Raw genomic sequence first — 15,942 nt, 5'->3', positions numbered from 1 at the left:
CATGATCTATGTCGGTTATTGCCTATTCTCATCATATGGGATACCTAGTAGCATTAAAAAAGTTTTATGAAGTTTAGGTGGTGGTATGGTATGCTATCTAGACATTGCATAATAGGCTTTGAAGGTATTTGTTAGAGTTTCTAGGTCTTGTCCGAGACCATTACTTAAATGTCTTTATGTTATGAATGAGTCTTAAATAAACTAATGTATGTAATGAACTAAGTTAAAAAAGTATTTTAAATGTATATGTACTTTTGTAGAGTAGTTAAGGGTTGTCTAGTAAAGGTGTGAAGAAGGCATAAGAATGGTCACTTTGTATCTAACCTAGATAAGTCTTAAGAATAACTCTAGATAGGTAAAATGTTGATTATGTTGACATTATCTGAGCCTTAGGTAGTCTTAAGGATTATTTAGGTAATCGTGGAGAGGTCAATCATGGACGTTATCTTCTTTATTACTTAAATAAGTCTTTTGATAGAATTTGGAAAGAGAATGTCATATTATCTGTGTGTTGATGTAATAAGTGAGAATGATTATATCTTAGGTAGTCTATAGGATCTCTTAAGTGTGTTTGCAAGGGATTGTATTGGCGGTCACTTCACAACTCACATAAGTGAGACTTAACAAGCACCTTTAGTAGAGGAATCTCATCTTTATTTGTGTGATGTCTTGAAGGTGTGTGTGGATCTCACTATACGTGGTCTTGAGGATCATTTTTGTGTTGATAGAAAGGTTGTATGTGCGGTCTCTCTTTGTCTTACATAAATGAATCTTAGGATAGATTTTAGTGATGAAATTGTATGGTATAAAGTGTCTAAGATAAAGATAAAGAAGTTCGCTGCACAGTAAAGAAGCATCACTTTAGCAGTAAGCTAGTTCACTGTAAAGTGACTTTAAAAATGTGATAAATGGTCTAAATGTTATCGTATGTGTTTCAAAGGTGTTTTTTGTTATTATAATAATAATGTTTTGATATTTAAATAAAAATATGCATATTTCTAATAAATCTCCATTTTCATGATTTTATGCATATAGTCACACTTAGTACAAGTGTTTGTACTAACTCCATATATTTGTTTATCTCTCAAGGTGTAGGTTTATAGTGAGAAGGATCGTGAAGGAAAGCTTGATTCTAGATTCGTTAAAGGAAAAAGTGAAGTATGTCCTCAATTATGTCGAGGGCATACATATATGTCTTTTATTTCAATGATAGTAATAGACTATGTATTTCTTATATTCGTACTGTATTGGCCATGTCCCAAGTATGCTTGTATTTAAGGATGACACATGTTGAGACTTAGAAATTCTATTATTTCATATGAAATGATTTTTTAAGATAATTGTGTGAAAAGTTTTAACTCCGCACTACTTTTCATACTTGTATTGCGATGAACAATATGGAAGGTCTTGTAAATGACCTCTGAAAGGTCAAGTACGATGATTGCATTCTAAAATCCATATATTCTAGGGTCTGGTTTTGGGATATGATAACTAGCTAGTGGATATACCTAGAATGCTACGTTCATGTTTTTGTACTTCCTTGGAAAGTAGTCCACCTTCTTTTGGTGAAGTATTTCATGACACCGATTTTCACATTTATCTAATGTGGTCTATGCCGTTTAAGTCAAGTGTTGCCAAAATTAAAAATTAAGTAATAAAGTTAACGCTAACAAGGGTGACACCAGATTCCACATTTATCATATGTGGTCTATGTCATTTAGGCAAGTGTTCTGAAAAGAAAAAATGAATTAATAAAGTGAACGGTAACAAGGGTGACTAACCGGTTTCACATAGTCTCGGTACGGGTATGAGACTCGACATATACATTAGAGTAGTTGTCCTTGATGTAAGGCCTAGAAGCTTGTTATTATGTTCTTACAATGTACATGATATGCATATGTTCACTTTACATGTTGATGATTCTATATGATCTTTGTTTTACGTATGAACATGTTGTTGGTCTATATTGCTAGATATTTTTATGAATATTCAATATACTATGTTATATCAAGTTAGACATTTTTTGTTATCTTTGTTTGTTTACTTGGTTGACTAGAATTATGGGGCTTCACTTAGTCATTGCACTAGTATGCTTGGTAATGGATTATCACTAAGGTTCTTGAATAAGTTGTTATGCTACGGACTCTCGTACATGCTTTGTTGTTATAACATGATATTGGAGTTTCGTTGGCTATGAGTTCTAATATGCTATTAGACATTTCGACTTGACATTACTTGATGATGTGTTGTATGTAGTTTTGTCTTAAGGAATATGTGAATATTGACATATATGTGTTCATGGTTGTGCATAAGATTTTCCAAACTAACTTAGCATGGTTTAGAATGAACTTCACATATATCGTGATTTCTATGTTTATTTGTGCATATGTTTTTATACATAGTACAAGTGATGTAATAACATTATTTCCCTTTTCCCAAAAAGTGCAGGTTCGGGCCGTTGAAGTATTGAGGATACTTTGAAGAAAGTTTGTAGATCTTTCCCCAAGTGTGGGTAGGCCCCCTAGATCTTAGGATGATGTCTTACTTATTATACCTATGTTACTTGTTATAGTCTTAAGACATTCATTTTAGTCTTATTGTTCAGGAAATCAATGTAAGCCCTAAGTGGCAATTATACATTTGTGTAAGGGTTATGCCAAAATAATTTTATTCCGCTCTAGATTGTTTTATATAATATTTTCCTATTAGACTGTATTTTGTATATTGTATATGTTGCATAAAATTAGAAGTCGATATAAGCTTCTTAGGCGAGGAGTCTAAGTAAACTCCCTATCTATATTTGACGTAAAAGCGAGAGGTCTATATAAATGTTATCATATAGATGTATATGAAATATTTTAATTTTCTGCACTTTTTTACGTATAAATGTAATGAAAAATTCTAAGAGTCTAGTTTTATTGCTCTTCGAGGATGGTCGTGCCGATTAAACCTAGGGGGTGTTCACCCATTGTGAAAAACTGGGTATCATAGCATGAGGTTGAATATAATGAGGATTGATGTATTACTAAACCACGTATATTTAGATGCTTATTCATAATTGTGATGTGGGCCAAACTTATGAATGAGAGATTATGTGATGAATAGGAAATTTTCATCTTATTGTGTTCCTATGCAATTCCACTAAAGTCTTAGTTTATGTGTTCTTTCACCTAAACTTCTTATTTTAGTTATAGATATGACAACTAGAAGTTAAACCACAAGAAGGGACAAATAAGGGATTGCTAATGCGGGAGGTTATGACAAGGAATCTCCTCTGCAAGACAATAAAGTGCCTGTACATGAGCAAGTTTCTATTGGTGATCAAGTCTTGTTGTTCCTCCACCTATGACAAATGGAGAGGTAAGGTCGTATTTATCAATTGGTCCTAAGCCATGACCTCTTAATATAATGATATAAGTTCTCTAGTCCAGTCTATCACGACTCAAGTGAATCTGGAAGTTAGATCAGGTGTGCGTCAACTTGTTAGAACTATGGCTTCTTAGTTAAGAGACTTTACTAGAATGAACCCTCTTATGTTTTTTTGGTAAAAAGTGGATGAATACCCCCCAAGACATTCTTGATAAGTACAAGAACTTATTTTTTGTGTGTGTGACTTCGAATTAGAAGTCCGAGTGGCGGCCTATCAACTCAAATATGTAGCCTAAAATTGGTACACACAATGTAGGGACAATCGGGTGCTAAGACATAGTCTAGTGACTTGGGAGATCTTGAAGAGGGCCTTTGTTGATAAGTTATTTACGAGAGAGTTGGTTGAAGTTAAGGTGGAAGAATTTATCAACATTCTTCATGGAGGTATGGGTGGACTTAATTACTCCTTAAATTTATTAAATGGTCCAAGTATGATCCTTCCTTGTTGTCTAACCAAAGCGATGGGGTTAGTGTTTTTTAACGGGAGTGTCAGATGACTCTTTTATAGAATGTTGCTCAGATATTCTTTGTTATAATATGAATATCTCTCATGTAATGGTTCATTATCAACAAGTGGAAAAAATTAACTAAGGATGAAGAATAAAGAGGCCAAGAGGGACAAATCTTATGATGGTGGTTCTTCAATAAGGGATTGAAATCCAACACAAGCCTAGATTTAAGAAGAGGTTATCAAATTAAGTTCCTTTACAATTTCAAAAGTCTCATGATGATAGGCTGCATAACCCTAAATCTCATAAATTAATAGGTATTAGTTCACAAAGCAAGAAGCCATTTTATAAAAAGTGCAGCAAGAAACATATATGTGAATACCTAGTTGGGACGAACAATTACTTTGGGTGTGGCAAGAGTGGTTACTAAGTTAAAGATTACCCTAATGTGAAGGTTAAAGACAAGGGGAGTGGGAAATCTCAACCAATTTGTTCTAATGTTGATTCTACAAGAAAGAATTATATTTATGATCTTTACTCTGGGGGTGAACAACAGAGTTCTCCCAAAGTGGTGACTGGTATTTTACAAGTCTTCTCTATTGATGTTTATGATTTACTTTATTCGGATGGTACATTGTCTTGTGTTACTCTTTAATTAGCTAGAAACTATGATGTTTTTCCGGATATCCTAAATAAACCTTTTATGGTACGATTTGTGATTTCATGGTTGCAAAGAGGGTATATAGAAATTGTACTATAATGTTGCTTAATAGAATTACTTATGTTGAATTAGTAGAACTCGATACGGTTGATTTTAATTTAATATTGGGAATGGATTTGTTGTATAATTGTTTTTCTTCCATAGATTATAGCACAAGAGTTATAAAGTTCAATTTTCCTAGTAAAACTACTGTTGAGTCTTAAGGGGGTAATTCTATTCCTAGAGGTTGTATCATATCTTATCTAAAGTCTTGTAACAATATCTTTTAGGGGTGTTTATACCATATTTGAAAATTCAAAATTTAGAGTCCGAAAATCCTCCCATTGAGTTAGTCCCCGTAGTTAGGGAATTTCTTAAGGTCTTTCCTAATGACCTTCCTGGAATCCTTCCCAAACAGGAAATTGATTATGGTACTGACATGCTACCGTATAAAAATCTCATTCAATTCCTCCTAATTGGATGGCTCTGAACGACAACTCAAATACTTACTAGAAAAAGGCTTCATTATACCTAGTATTTCTCCATGGGGCTCAACAGTATTATTTGTGATTAAAAAGGATGGGTTCCTAAGAATCTGCATTGATTATCTCCAACTCATTAAAGTCACCATTAAAAAAAAGTATCCTCTGGATTGACGACTTGTTGGATCAACTCCAAAGGTCAAACTACTTTTTATGATTGATTTGATATCGGCGTATCACCAATTAGAGGTAAGAGTTTAGTATGTATCTAAGATGACTTTTCGAACAAGGTATGGGGACTATGATTATATAGTGATGTTTTTTTATCTCACTAATACTCCGAAAACATTCATAGACCTAATGAATAGGTTGTTTTGAAATTTCCTAGATTCATTAGTCATTATTTTTATTGATGAGATCTTTATATATTCGAACAAAGAGGGTGAGAAGATAGACCAAATAAGGGTGGTATTGCAAGTCCTTAAGGAATGCCAAATTTTTTCCAAGTATAGCAAATGTGAATTTTAATTAAGATTTGTTGCGTTTCTTGGTCATATCATATATCGTGATGGACTAGAGGTCGATCTTATAAAGACGGAAGCGGTTAATAATTGTTCTAGACCTTTGGCTCCAACCGATATAAGAAGTTTCTTGGGTCTAGAGGGGTACTATAGAAGGTTTATCGATGGGTTTGCATCTATTTCATCTCTTTTGACAACTTTGACTCAAAAGAATGTGAAGTTTGAGTAGACGGAGTCTTGTAAAATAAATTTTCATGTCTTGAATATAGGCTTACCTCCGCCCTAGTGTTGACCTTACAAGAGGGTACCAAGGGTTTTGTGATATATTGTGATGCATCTCGAATTTGTTTGGGTTGTGCCCTTATGCAACATGGTAAGGTCATATCTTTTACCTCTAGAAAACTCAAGGTTCATGAGAAGAACTACCCTACTCATGATCTTGAGTTAGCGGACATGGTGTTTTCCTTGAAAATATGGAGAAATTTTTTTCGTGGTGCTCATGTGGATGTGTATAGAGATCATAAGAGTCTTCAATATATGTTTAAAGAAGTTAAATCTCTGGAAAAGAAGATGTTTGGAATTTTTGAAAGATTACGACATGAGTGTTTTTTACCACCCCAGCAAAGACAATATGGTTGCGGATGCTATAATTCGTATGACCAAGGGTAGGGTGTCTCATGTTTAAGAAGCCAATAAAGACATAGTGAATTATCTTCATAGGTTTGTTCATTTGGGTGTTAGATTCGAAGATTTTCCAAATGGTGGTTTCATGGTCCATCATAACACTTTATCTTCTTTGGCGGTTGAGATGAAGTGTATGAATCATCTTGATTTATCATTGATAGAGTTGAAGGAATCGACTCTTGGAAAGCTTAAAGAGTAATTCTCCTCAGTGGGATGGTGTGTGGAGGTATCAAGAGAGGTTGTGTGTGTCCAGTGTTGTTGACTTGAGAAACTAGATTCTTGAGAAATCTCATGGTTCCCGTTATAATTATCATGGCCATCATGAAATGTTTTGGTGGGACGACATATAAAGGGACATAACAAATTTTTTCCAAATGTCCAAATTGCCAAAAAGTGAAAGTCAAGCACCAAAAGTCGGGTTGCTTATTCAAAGAAACGCAAATTCCAACTTGGAAGTGGGATGATATTAATATGGACTTCAGAGTGGGTTTGCCTTGGACTATAAGGAAAAAGGAATCTACATGGGTGGTAGTGGATAGATAGACAAAATCAGCATATTTTATTCCCGTCATGTCCCCTTACTATGTGGAGGATTATGCAACAATTTTCATAGACTGATTGATAGTCCTAATGGAATTACATTATTTATCATATCAGATCTATATTTTTGAGGCCGTTCTAAAATGGGTTAGGTACACTAGCAAAGTTAAACATCACTTTTCATCCCCAAACGGATTGTTAAGCGGAACGTTCTAATCAAACCTTTTGAGGTTATGCTTAGAGGTTGAGCTATAAACTTTAAGGGATGTTGGGATGAAGATGTATCTTTCGTTGAGTTATCTTATAACAATAGTTACCATTCTACTATATACATGGATTTTTTTGAGGTTTTATAAGGTAGAAGATATAGATCTCCGGTCGAATGCTTTGAAGTTGGTTAATCTTCACTGCTTGGTCCCGAATTATTATTTGAAACTTTGGAGAAAGTTTGTTTCATAAAGGATAGGTTGAAGGCGTCCTATAATCGGTAAAAGTATTATGATGACAATAGGAGAAGAGAACATGTACTTGAAGAAGGTGATAAGGTGTATTTTAAAATTTCAACAATGAAAGGGGTTGATGAGATCTAGCAGGAAAGGAAATTTGTGTCCTCTCTATATGGGTTCCTATTAAAAATTTCAAATCTTTGGATGGTTTGTATACGATTTAAGATTACCTAATGATCTAGGTTTGCTTCACATGGTGTTCCATGTCTCCAAGCTTAAGAAGTGCATTGGTGATCCTGAGTCAATTCTTCCTATTGATGGCCCTGGTGTGGATGAGATCCTCTCCAATGAAGAGGTTGCGGTGGAAATCCCTTACCGTCAAATAAAGAAGTTGAGGAACAAAGTGGTGTCCTTCTTAAAAGTACTATGGAGAAACCACCTAGTTAAGCGAGCAACATAGAAGGCCGAGGCGGACACGAAGTCCCGTTATCCTCATCTCATTGCTAAATAAGGTTAGTTGTTCCTATGCATTATAAATTTAATGAGTAAATTTGAATTTGACTTGTTTTGCAAAAGATAAGACCCATTTAATTTAAAAGTTTTTGTTAAATCAAGTTCTCATGAAAAATGCTTTTTTGCTTTATTTACACTTATTTGTGTATATGGTATGGTGTTTTCTTCATGAAAAAATATTAATCATGTTGTACGTGGCTCTTCATGCTGTGTTGAGCTCCTGTTGTTGTTGAAAAGGAAATTCCTCATGTTATGATGTTGAGCTCTTATAAGTAGTAATTGATGTTTTGAGTTTCTATGTATAACTTCCATGATTATGTGTTGAAAGGAGTTGTGAAGCGCATCTTTGAGTTGTAATACATGTCGGTTATGTATGTTTTTTGTTGGGCTGCTTGTAGTATGTCTATCCTTTCCATACAAAGTATTTTCGTGTAATTTGGGGACGAATGTTCCTAAGGTGTGGGGGATAATGTAACACTATGAAATTTTAAAACCTAATTTAGAGCGTCACATCGGTATCCAAGGTTTAAATTACTTTTTAAAGACCAAAAATAATGTTTATAAGTAATTAGGGCTGTTTTAGACCCAAGAAGCCAATTTTAGTGGTTTTAAGAGTGGGAATTTCATGAAAATTTTCACAAAGGTGTTAATAATATATCAAAATGTGTTTATGGTCGAAAAGTCTAGGCACACTTTCCAAAGACCACCCTAAACACATGAGGAAGAACCTTCTTAAATAGCCAAAAGTTGTCAAAAGACAGCAGCCATATACGGTTTCTAAACTATGGAAAGTCGTTTGTATGACAGGTCGTCGATCATTCCGTAGTCCTACATTTAGTCATTTTGAAAAAAATTCCAAAAATCAGGTCTTTGATAGAAATAAAGTTGTGCAGGACAGCGGGGGCAAAGGGACGTCGATTGACCTACACATCGTAGGTTGGGGTCTTGTAGGTCAGGTCTATGTTTTTCTATTTTGTTTTAAGTGGATTGATTTAATTATTTAGTTGGGTTAATGCAGGTCTAATTATGTTGATTTATGACCTAAATAAAGACGTAAGCCTAAATAAACTAACCCAACACCCATAATTCCCAAACTCAAATGTCCCTTCCTTCTCTGTACTTTCCCTCTCTCTCTCTCTCCAAAAGAAGACTCTAATGAATACCAAGGTCGAAGGGGTATAAGGCAGAAAAACTCCACTTTCCTCCATCAATCTTCATAGATTAACAAGGTATGGCAACCTTTCACGTTTGGGCCCGGATTCCTTTCCACAAAGGGCTCTATATAAATTGATTTACAAAAGATGAATTCAACATAAGTTTCTTAGTAATCCGAAATTTATCATTCAAATTGTTGTTCTTGATTTATAATTAATATTGTTACGTTAGGATGTATTATTATTCAATTATGGTAGTTCTTGATATTAAACCTAGTTTGTGGAAGAGCTGATGAATTGGCCACAGTTCCCTAACCCTAGGTTATGAACTAGTGTTGATGCAATTGACTTAGTTGTTGTGTTAATTACTATTGTATTATGTTATTACACCTATTATTGGATGAAGTTTGTTGGTTGATGGTAAGACCATGTATGATGGCTTCTGAAGGGGATTTGGTAAGACTCGTTGATCTTGAACCTTTACTTCAGTTGAAATGGGTTATACTTGATGATAAAGTTCAATTAAAGCATACTTTGTGTTTAGATTATATAGGTGTTTGTATGATGATGTAATTGAAATGTAGTGATTATATGAATCATGAGATTATGATTAATATATAATGACATAAGGTTGGTTATGAATTACTTATGTTCCTTACTATGACATGATGATGATGATAATATGTTAATCTCACATATGAGGGTTGTATTGAAAGGATGTTCTCATGAAATTCCTATTGAGATAATCACAATGAATACATAAGGGGTTATTCTTTTATGACCTAAACAAAGTTATGATTGTTAAAGGAAGACTTAAAGACAATTCAGATAACACACTAGCTTAGCACCGAGTGAACTAGTAGTAAGGAGTGTCCCCTCCCATGTAGTGATGGTATGTTCACTATTGTACTCATGATATAGATATTACAATGTCAATTGCATAAATTGGGTTTCACACATCTCTCCTAGGTCTTGTACTATGTTGTCTACATAAAAATATTATCTAGTGGATCCAAAAGTAAAAAATGATGTAAATAACGTGAACAGTAACTAGGGTGACTTAAGGGGTTTGACTTAGTCTAGGTAGAGGTATGAGACTCTACCAATACATTGCACTAGTTGTCCTTGAGGGATTCCCTAGAAGGTTCTTTTTATATCCTTAAAATGTAAATGATATGCATATGTTGACTTTACATATTGAAGATTTTATATAATGTTTGTTTCACGTATGAATATGATGTTTTCCAATATTAATAAATATGATGATAAATATTCATGATTCTATGCTTTATGAAGTTAGCAATTATTTGTGATCCTTTGGTTGGTTTACTTGGTTGAGTGGGATTAGGGGGATTCACTTGGTCATTGCACAAGTAATCTTGGTAATGGTTATGATTAAGGGTCTTGAATATGTTGTAATATTATCGACACTTGTACATGATTTGTTATTATAACATGATGTAGGATTTGCTTTGGCTATGAGTTGTAATTTGCTATTACAGATGTTTAATTCACATTTTACTTGATGATGTGGGTCTTGTGTTGTATATAGTTTTGTCTTAAGGAATATTTGATTTTTGGCTTATATGTGCTCTTTGTTTCAAATAAGGCCTTAAAAAGTAACTTATCATGGTTTTGAACAAATGACCCTTCTAGCATGATTTTTATGTCTATGTGTGCATATGTTTCCATACTTGGTACAAGCCGTGTACTAACACATATTACTTTCCTTTTTCAAAACATTGTAGGTTCGGGCTGTTAAAGTATTGATGCTACTTTGAAGAAGTCTTAGATATCTTTCTCCAAGTGTGGGTAGCTGTCACGACCCAAATCCGGGCCGCGACTGGCACCCACACTTACCCTCCTATGTGAGCGAACCAACCAATCTAACCTTAACATTTCAATATAAACAGAAAGTAATGCGGAAGACTTAAACTCATATGTAAAAATAAATAATCAACTTCTATAACTCAAAAACTTATCATTATCCCCAGAATCTGGAAGTCACCATCACAAGAACATCTACCTTTAAATTACTAAACTAAGAGTATCTAAAAGCTAAAAATACATAAGAAGCTAGTCCATGTCGGAAGTTCAAGGCATCAAGACTTGAAGAAGAAGATCCAGTACAAGCTAGAAGCGTTAGCTCACCCTGAAGATCCGGTGTGACGAAGAATGGCTTGAGTTACTGTTGAGTCGAAGATGACGACACGTTTGCTGCACTCCACAAGTAACAAGAAGAAAAACATAAAAGTAGGGGTCAGTACAAAACACGGGTACTGAGTAGATATCATCGGCCAACTCAAAATAGGGAACAGTATATATAAAATATTATCGTAAATCAACTATAAAACTCAACATGCAGCAACAACAAGTACTATAATCATCAATAAGTACCATCAAGTTCATCCATGAGGGCTCAAGCCTCAATGCCATACTCATTTGGGAATTAAGTTTATTAAGTTGAGTATATTATCATCTTTCAAGATTCATTATCTTTCTTCCTCCATTGTCGGTACGTGACACTCTGATCCCCTACTGCTATGTGTCGGTACGTGACACTCCGATCCCCTAATTCAATGTGTCGGAACGTGACACTCCGATACCCTAATTCTATGTGTCGGAACGTGACACTCCGATCCCCTACATGTATCGAAATGTGACACTCCGATCCCCTACATGTGTCGGTACGTGACACTCCGATCCCCTACATGTGTCGGTACGTGACACTCCGATCCCCTACATGTGTTGGTACGTGACACTACGATCCCCTAATTCTATGTGTCGGAACGTGAAACTCCAATCCACTAATACTATGTGTCGGAACGTGACACTCCGATCCACTAATACTATGTGTCGGAAGGTGACACTCCGATCCACTAATACAAATACTATTTTCATCTATTAATACAATTTTTTTATTCGATTTGAACGTCTGGTATGACATTATCTTCTCCTTGACATTTTGAACATATATGGTCGGGGTATTTTTGTCCAATAATTTGGCAATATCTGGTCAATAATTCTTCCGAAATAAACCCTTTCCTTAATGCTCTTGTTGTTGGTTTTTGCTCTGGCTTGAGTAGACTAAGTATCCATTGGCGTATCTCTTCCATATCTTGTTCTCTGATTTCTTTAGAATTTGAATATATCATAACTTGCTCTCGTACATAATAGCTCCATACTGAATTTCCGTTTAAATAATTGTTAGTTAGTTCATTTAGGATAGTTGCTATTCCTATAACTCTTTTGTTGGCGTAGAATTCTGGTATCTCAATCTTTTGTATTTCTTGTTGTATTCCGATATCTTCTGGAATTATCATATCTCTGGTCAAACCAATTTTTATAACTTGTATAATTGGTTTTATCTCATCAAATAATATCTCTGCTGGTGCTGAATAAAACTTTATATAAAACAATGTTCCTTTAGTAATTCTTTTATAGTTCATAAAGGCTTTGTATAGCTCTGGTATGGTAGATATTTCATCTCCTGTTTGGGTATAAACTGTATTAAGTAATCCATAACTATAACATGTTTTTACTAGATTTGCATTGGTGCCTGGTTGTGCTATTAACTTATTATATCCTTGTAGCTTTTGTGTTATAAAATCAGTATTAGGGTCTTTGGTAGTTGGAGATCTAGGTGTTGAGTTTAAATAATTTTGGATTTTATAAAGGTTTTCAATATATGAGCGGGTTATGTGGTTGTAGGCTTTTTTATCTTGGTTTAAACTTTCTGAGTAAGTATGTATTTGTGGTGGTATAAATAATGAGTCTTTTTGGTTCTTTGGAATAAATGGTTTATCGAAGATTTTGTTCATATTTAAATTTGTATATCTTATTCCACTGGCTCCTTTTGTTGTAGATGTGCTTGCTGTAGCTGCATTTAAACAAACATTGTCATGGGTTTTATGGAGTTTCCCAATGTCTCCTTCTAGTTCTGGCTTTTTACCGTCTGCCGAACGACGTAGCTCCGCATTTTTAGAGTCATGCTGCTGACTTGTAGATTCTTCCTTTTCTTCTAGCTTTTGAATTCTCAATCCCATACTGTCCACTTTTGTACAAAGTGTAGTTAGTGTTTTGAGTATGTTTTCCATAACATTATCTTGTCCTGGCTGTGTAACTCTGTCTTGATAAATAGTCTGCAATTATATTTTTGTCAGTTTTTATTACCTCAATTGTAAATGTAAAATTTAGTATGTTTAATACTAGTCTCCTTATTTCTTTTGTTGTAACTGAATCATCTAATTTTTTCGTTATCCACCATTTTACTTGTGTGTTATCTGTTCTTACAATAAATTTATTGTAAACAATATATGGTTCAAATGCTAATAAACATTTATATAATGCGAATAATTCTTTTCTATTTATTTCCCATTTTATTTGTGCTTCTGTATAAGATCCTGAATAATATCTACAATGGTGTTCTATTTTTTCTTTTTCATATTTGTATTTTAAAACTCCTCCATAGCTATGATCACTTGAATCTGTTTCGACAATATAAGTAAATATTTTATTTTCATCAGGAAAATATAGTTTTGGTAGTTTTTTACATAAATTCTTAATATTTCTTATATGTTTTTTATCTTTATCATCAAAATGATATTCTACATCTTTTTTAAGTTTTTTATGTAATGGTTTTAGATGTTCTGCTAATTTTGGTATATATTCTCTTACCTGATTTACTAATCCTAGAAAGGATTGTAATTTCTTTTTTGTATCTATATTTTCATCAATAGTAATTATTTTTTGTACTATATGTGTTTGCATTTTTATTCCATTTTTATCTATTTGTATTCCTAGAAATTCTATTTGTGATTTCATAATTTCTACTTTTCTTTTACTAAGACTTATACCTGCATTTTTTACTATATGTATAAATTTTTCCAATAATCTTATATGTTTATCTTGTGTTCTAGAATATAACAATATGTCATCTATATATACAATACAGTTTTCTAGCTGGTTAAAACAGTTATCCATAAAATGTTGGAATCTACCTGGTGCATTTTTATATCCAAAAGGTAAAACATTCCATTCATAGAAACCTTGTGGTACTGTGAATGCTGTTAATTGTTTAGATTCTTCTTCTATTTTTAGGTGGTAAAATCCTGATTTGCAGTCAAATTTACTGAAATAATTATATCCTTGTATTTGTCTTACTTTTAGTATTTTGTTTGGTATTGGATAATTGTATGTTTTGGTTTTAGCATTTAGATTACGATAATCTATGACCATTCTACTTTTACCTCTTTTTTGTTCACTATGTTTTATTACTATAAATGCTGGACTTGTATGTTTACTATTGCTTTTTTGTATGTAATTATTTTCTAACAATTCATTTATATGTATTTTAAATTCTTCTAGATCATCAAAGTTATATTTTAATGGTTTCTGTGTTATTATACTATTTTCATCTATTAATTCAATTTTTACTTTTGTCTTATGTTTTTCCCATCCTTGTAATGGATCTTCACTATATAATTGTTCTATTTGTTCATTAATTAATTTGACTTTGTCTATGGCAAATATAATAATTTCTAATTGCGTTATTTGTTTATTATTTATAATTTTCATTTCTTGGTTTATCTTTTCACTTCCTTTTATCCATTCCATAGTTTTTCGTTGTTTATTATTTACTCTTTTTGCTCCTATCTTATTTCCGCATGGTGTAGTAAGCCACCAATGTGTTTTTGTTATTATGTGTGGATAATATTTATCTAGAAATGGCATTCCTAATAACATATCTTTTGTAGTAAATTCAAAATTATACATTTCTTCTATTGTTAGTATTTTATCCCATATTTGTATTTTTATATTTTTTGCTTTGTATTTAATCATACTTCCTTCATTGTTAAATCCCGTTACTACCATAGGTGTTTTTAATTTTTCCCATTTATCTTCTAGTAAGCAATTATATTTACATATATTCGCTTCTGCTCCTGTATCTATCATAGGTGGATAATATCTGTTGTAATATCCTTCTACTATAATTTTTGCAAGTATAAATATTTTCATTAATCATTTTGTCCTTTTTATAATTATTTTCTTATTTTGACAAGTTATTGTTAATTGTTAATTTTCTATGTTGTATGGTTTAACTTTTTCTAACCATTTTATTCCTAATGTAATATTATGATCTCCTTGGTATATTTTGAATTGTATTATTAAGAGTATTCCTCCTATAATTATTTCTTTTTCTGTTGTTTCTTCATTCGTGTTTACTATCTCACTAGGTAGTCCAGGGCATGTATGTCCTGTTCTTATAATTTCTTCTTCTAATACTAACTCTCTTGTTATATAATTTTCTTCTTGTCCTGTATTTATTAGTATTTTATATTTTCTTTGGTCTATTATTCCTGTGATGAAATAATGATATGGTGTTATTTCTTCTTTATCTAATAGGCTTTGTGGAATTTCATATTTTCTTTTAGATGTACTCATCCTTGATGAGGTAGCTCTTGTCAATGTATTTGGTACACTTGAAGTGCTTAATCTTTCTTTTACTATCTCTAAATCTTCTTCTATATCAATTTCTTTATAACTATAGTCATTATTGTCTATTACAATAATTATTTTTTCAAAAGGATTTTCTATTTTTATTTTATTAATTTTATTTCTTGCTGTTATTTTATGCTTTGTTGTTAATATATATAAATTTTTACATCTTGCTGTAAATAATTTGCTTCCTTGTGCTAGTTCTATTCAAGACATTTTCCAATATAGAACTAATGATCTATCTATATTTTTATCTGTTAATGATACTGTATAATTAGCACTTATTGTAAATTTAAATTTTTGATATATCAAGTTTCCTTTTACTGCACTAATTACGCTTTTTTCTATAGGGTGTACAATTCTATCATCTGCTAAATATATTTCTATAGGTGTATCTATTCCTTCTCTAAAGCAGGCTTTTATTAATATTTCTGTTCCTCCTAAATGTACATATTATATTGGTGTTTTAGCTTTTATATCTTGTATTTATTTGTTTATCATTCTTTTATTTATTATAGGTATATAT

At 32.6% G+C, this 15,942-nt stretch overlaps 1 protein-coding gene across 1 annotated transcript; it reads right to left on the bottom strand.

Moving 5' to 3' along the window:
- Positions 1-10,254: 10,254 nt before the first annotated feature.
- On the bottom strand, positions 10,255-13,742 carry LOC138337163 (uncharacterized). Its single transcript, XM_069286763.1, has one exon. It carries the CDS (start codon positions 13,013-13,015, stop codon positions 11,837-11,839), a length of 1,179 nt encoding a protein of 392 aa, XP_069142864.1. The 5' UTR covers positions 13,016-13,742; the 3' UTR covers positions 10,255-11,836.
- Between the last annotated feature and the right edge of the window lie 2,200 nt (positions 13,743-15,942).

Source organism: Solanum lycopersicum, chromosome 7 (genome assembly GCF_036512215.1).
Source record: "Solanum lycopersicum chromosome 7, SLM_r2.1".
Taxonomy (NCBI): Eukaryota; Viridiplantae; Streptophyta; class Magnoliopsida; order Solanales; family Solanaceae; genus Solanum; species Solanum lycopersicum.
Note: the sequence above shows the minus strand (reverse complement) of the source record. Positions and strands in the feature narration are given on the sequence as shown.

Coding starts and splice junctions, on each gene's coding strand:
- LOC138337163 (XM_069286763.1), bottom strand. CDS start 13,015: ATGGAAAACATACTCAAAACACTAACTACACTTTGTACAAAAGTGGAC.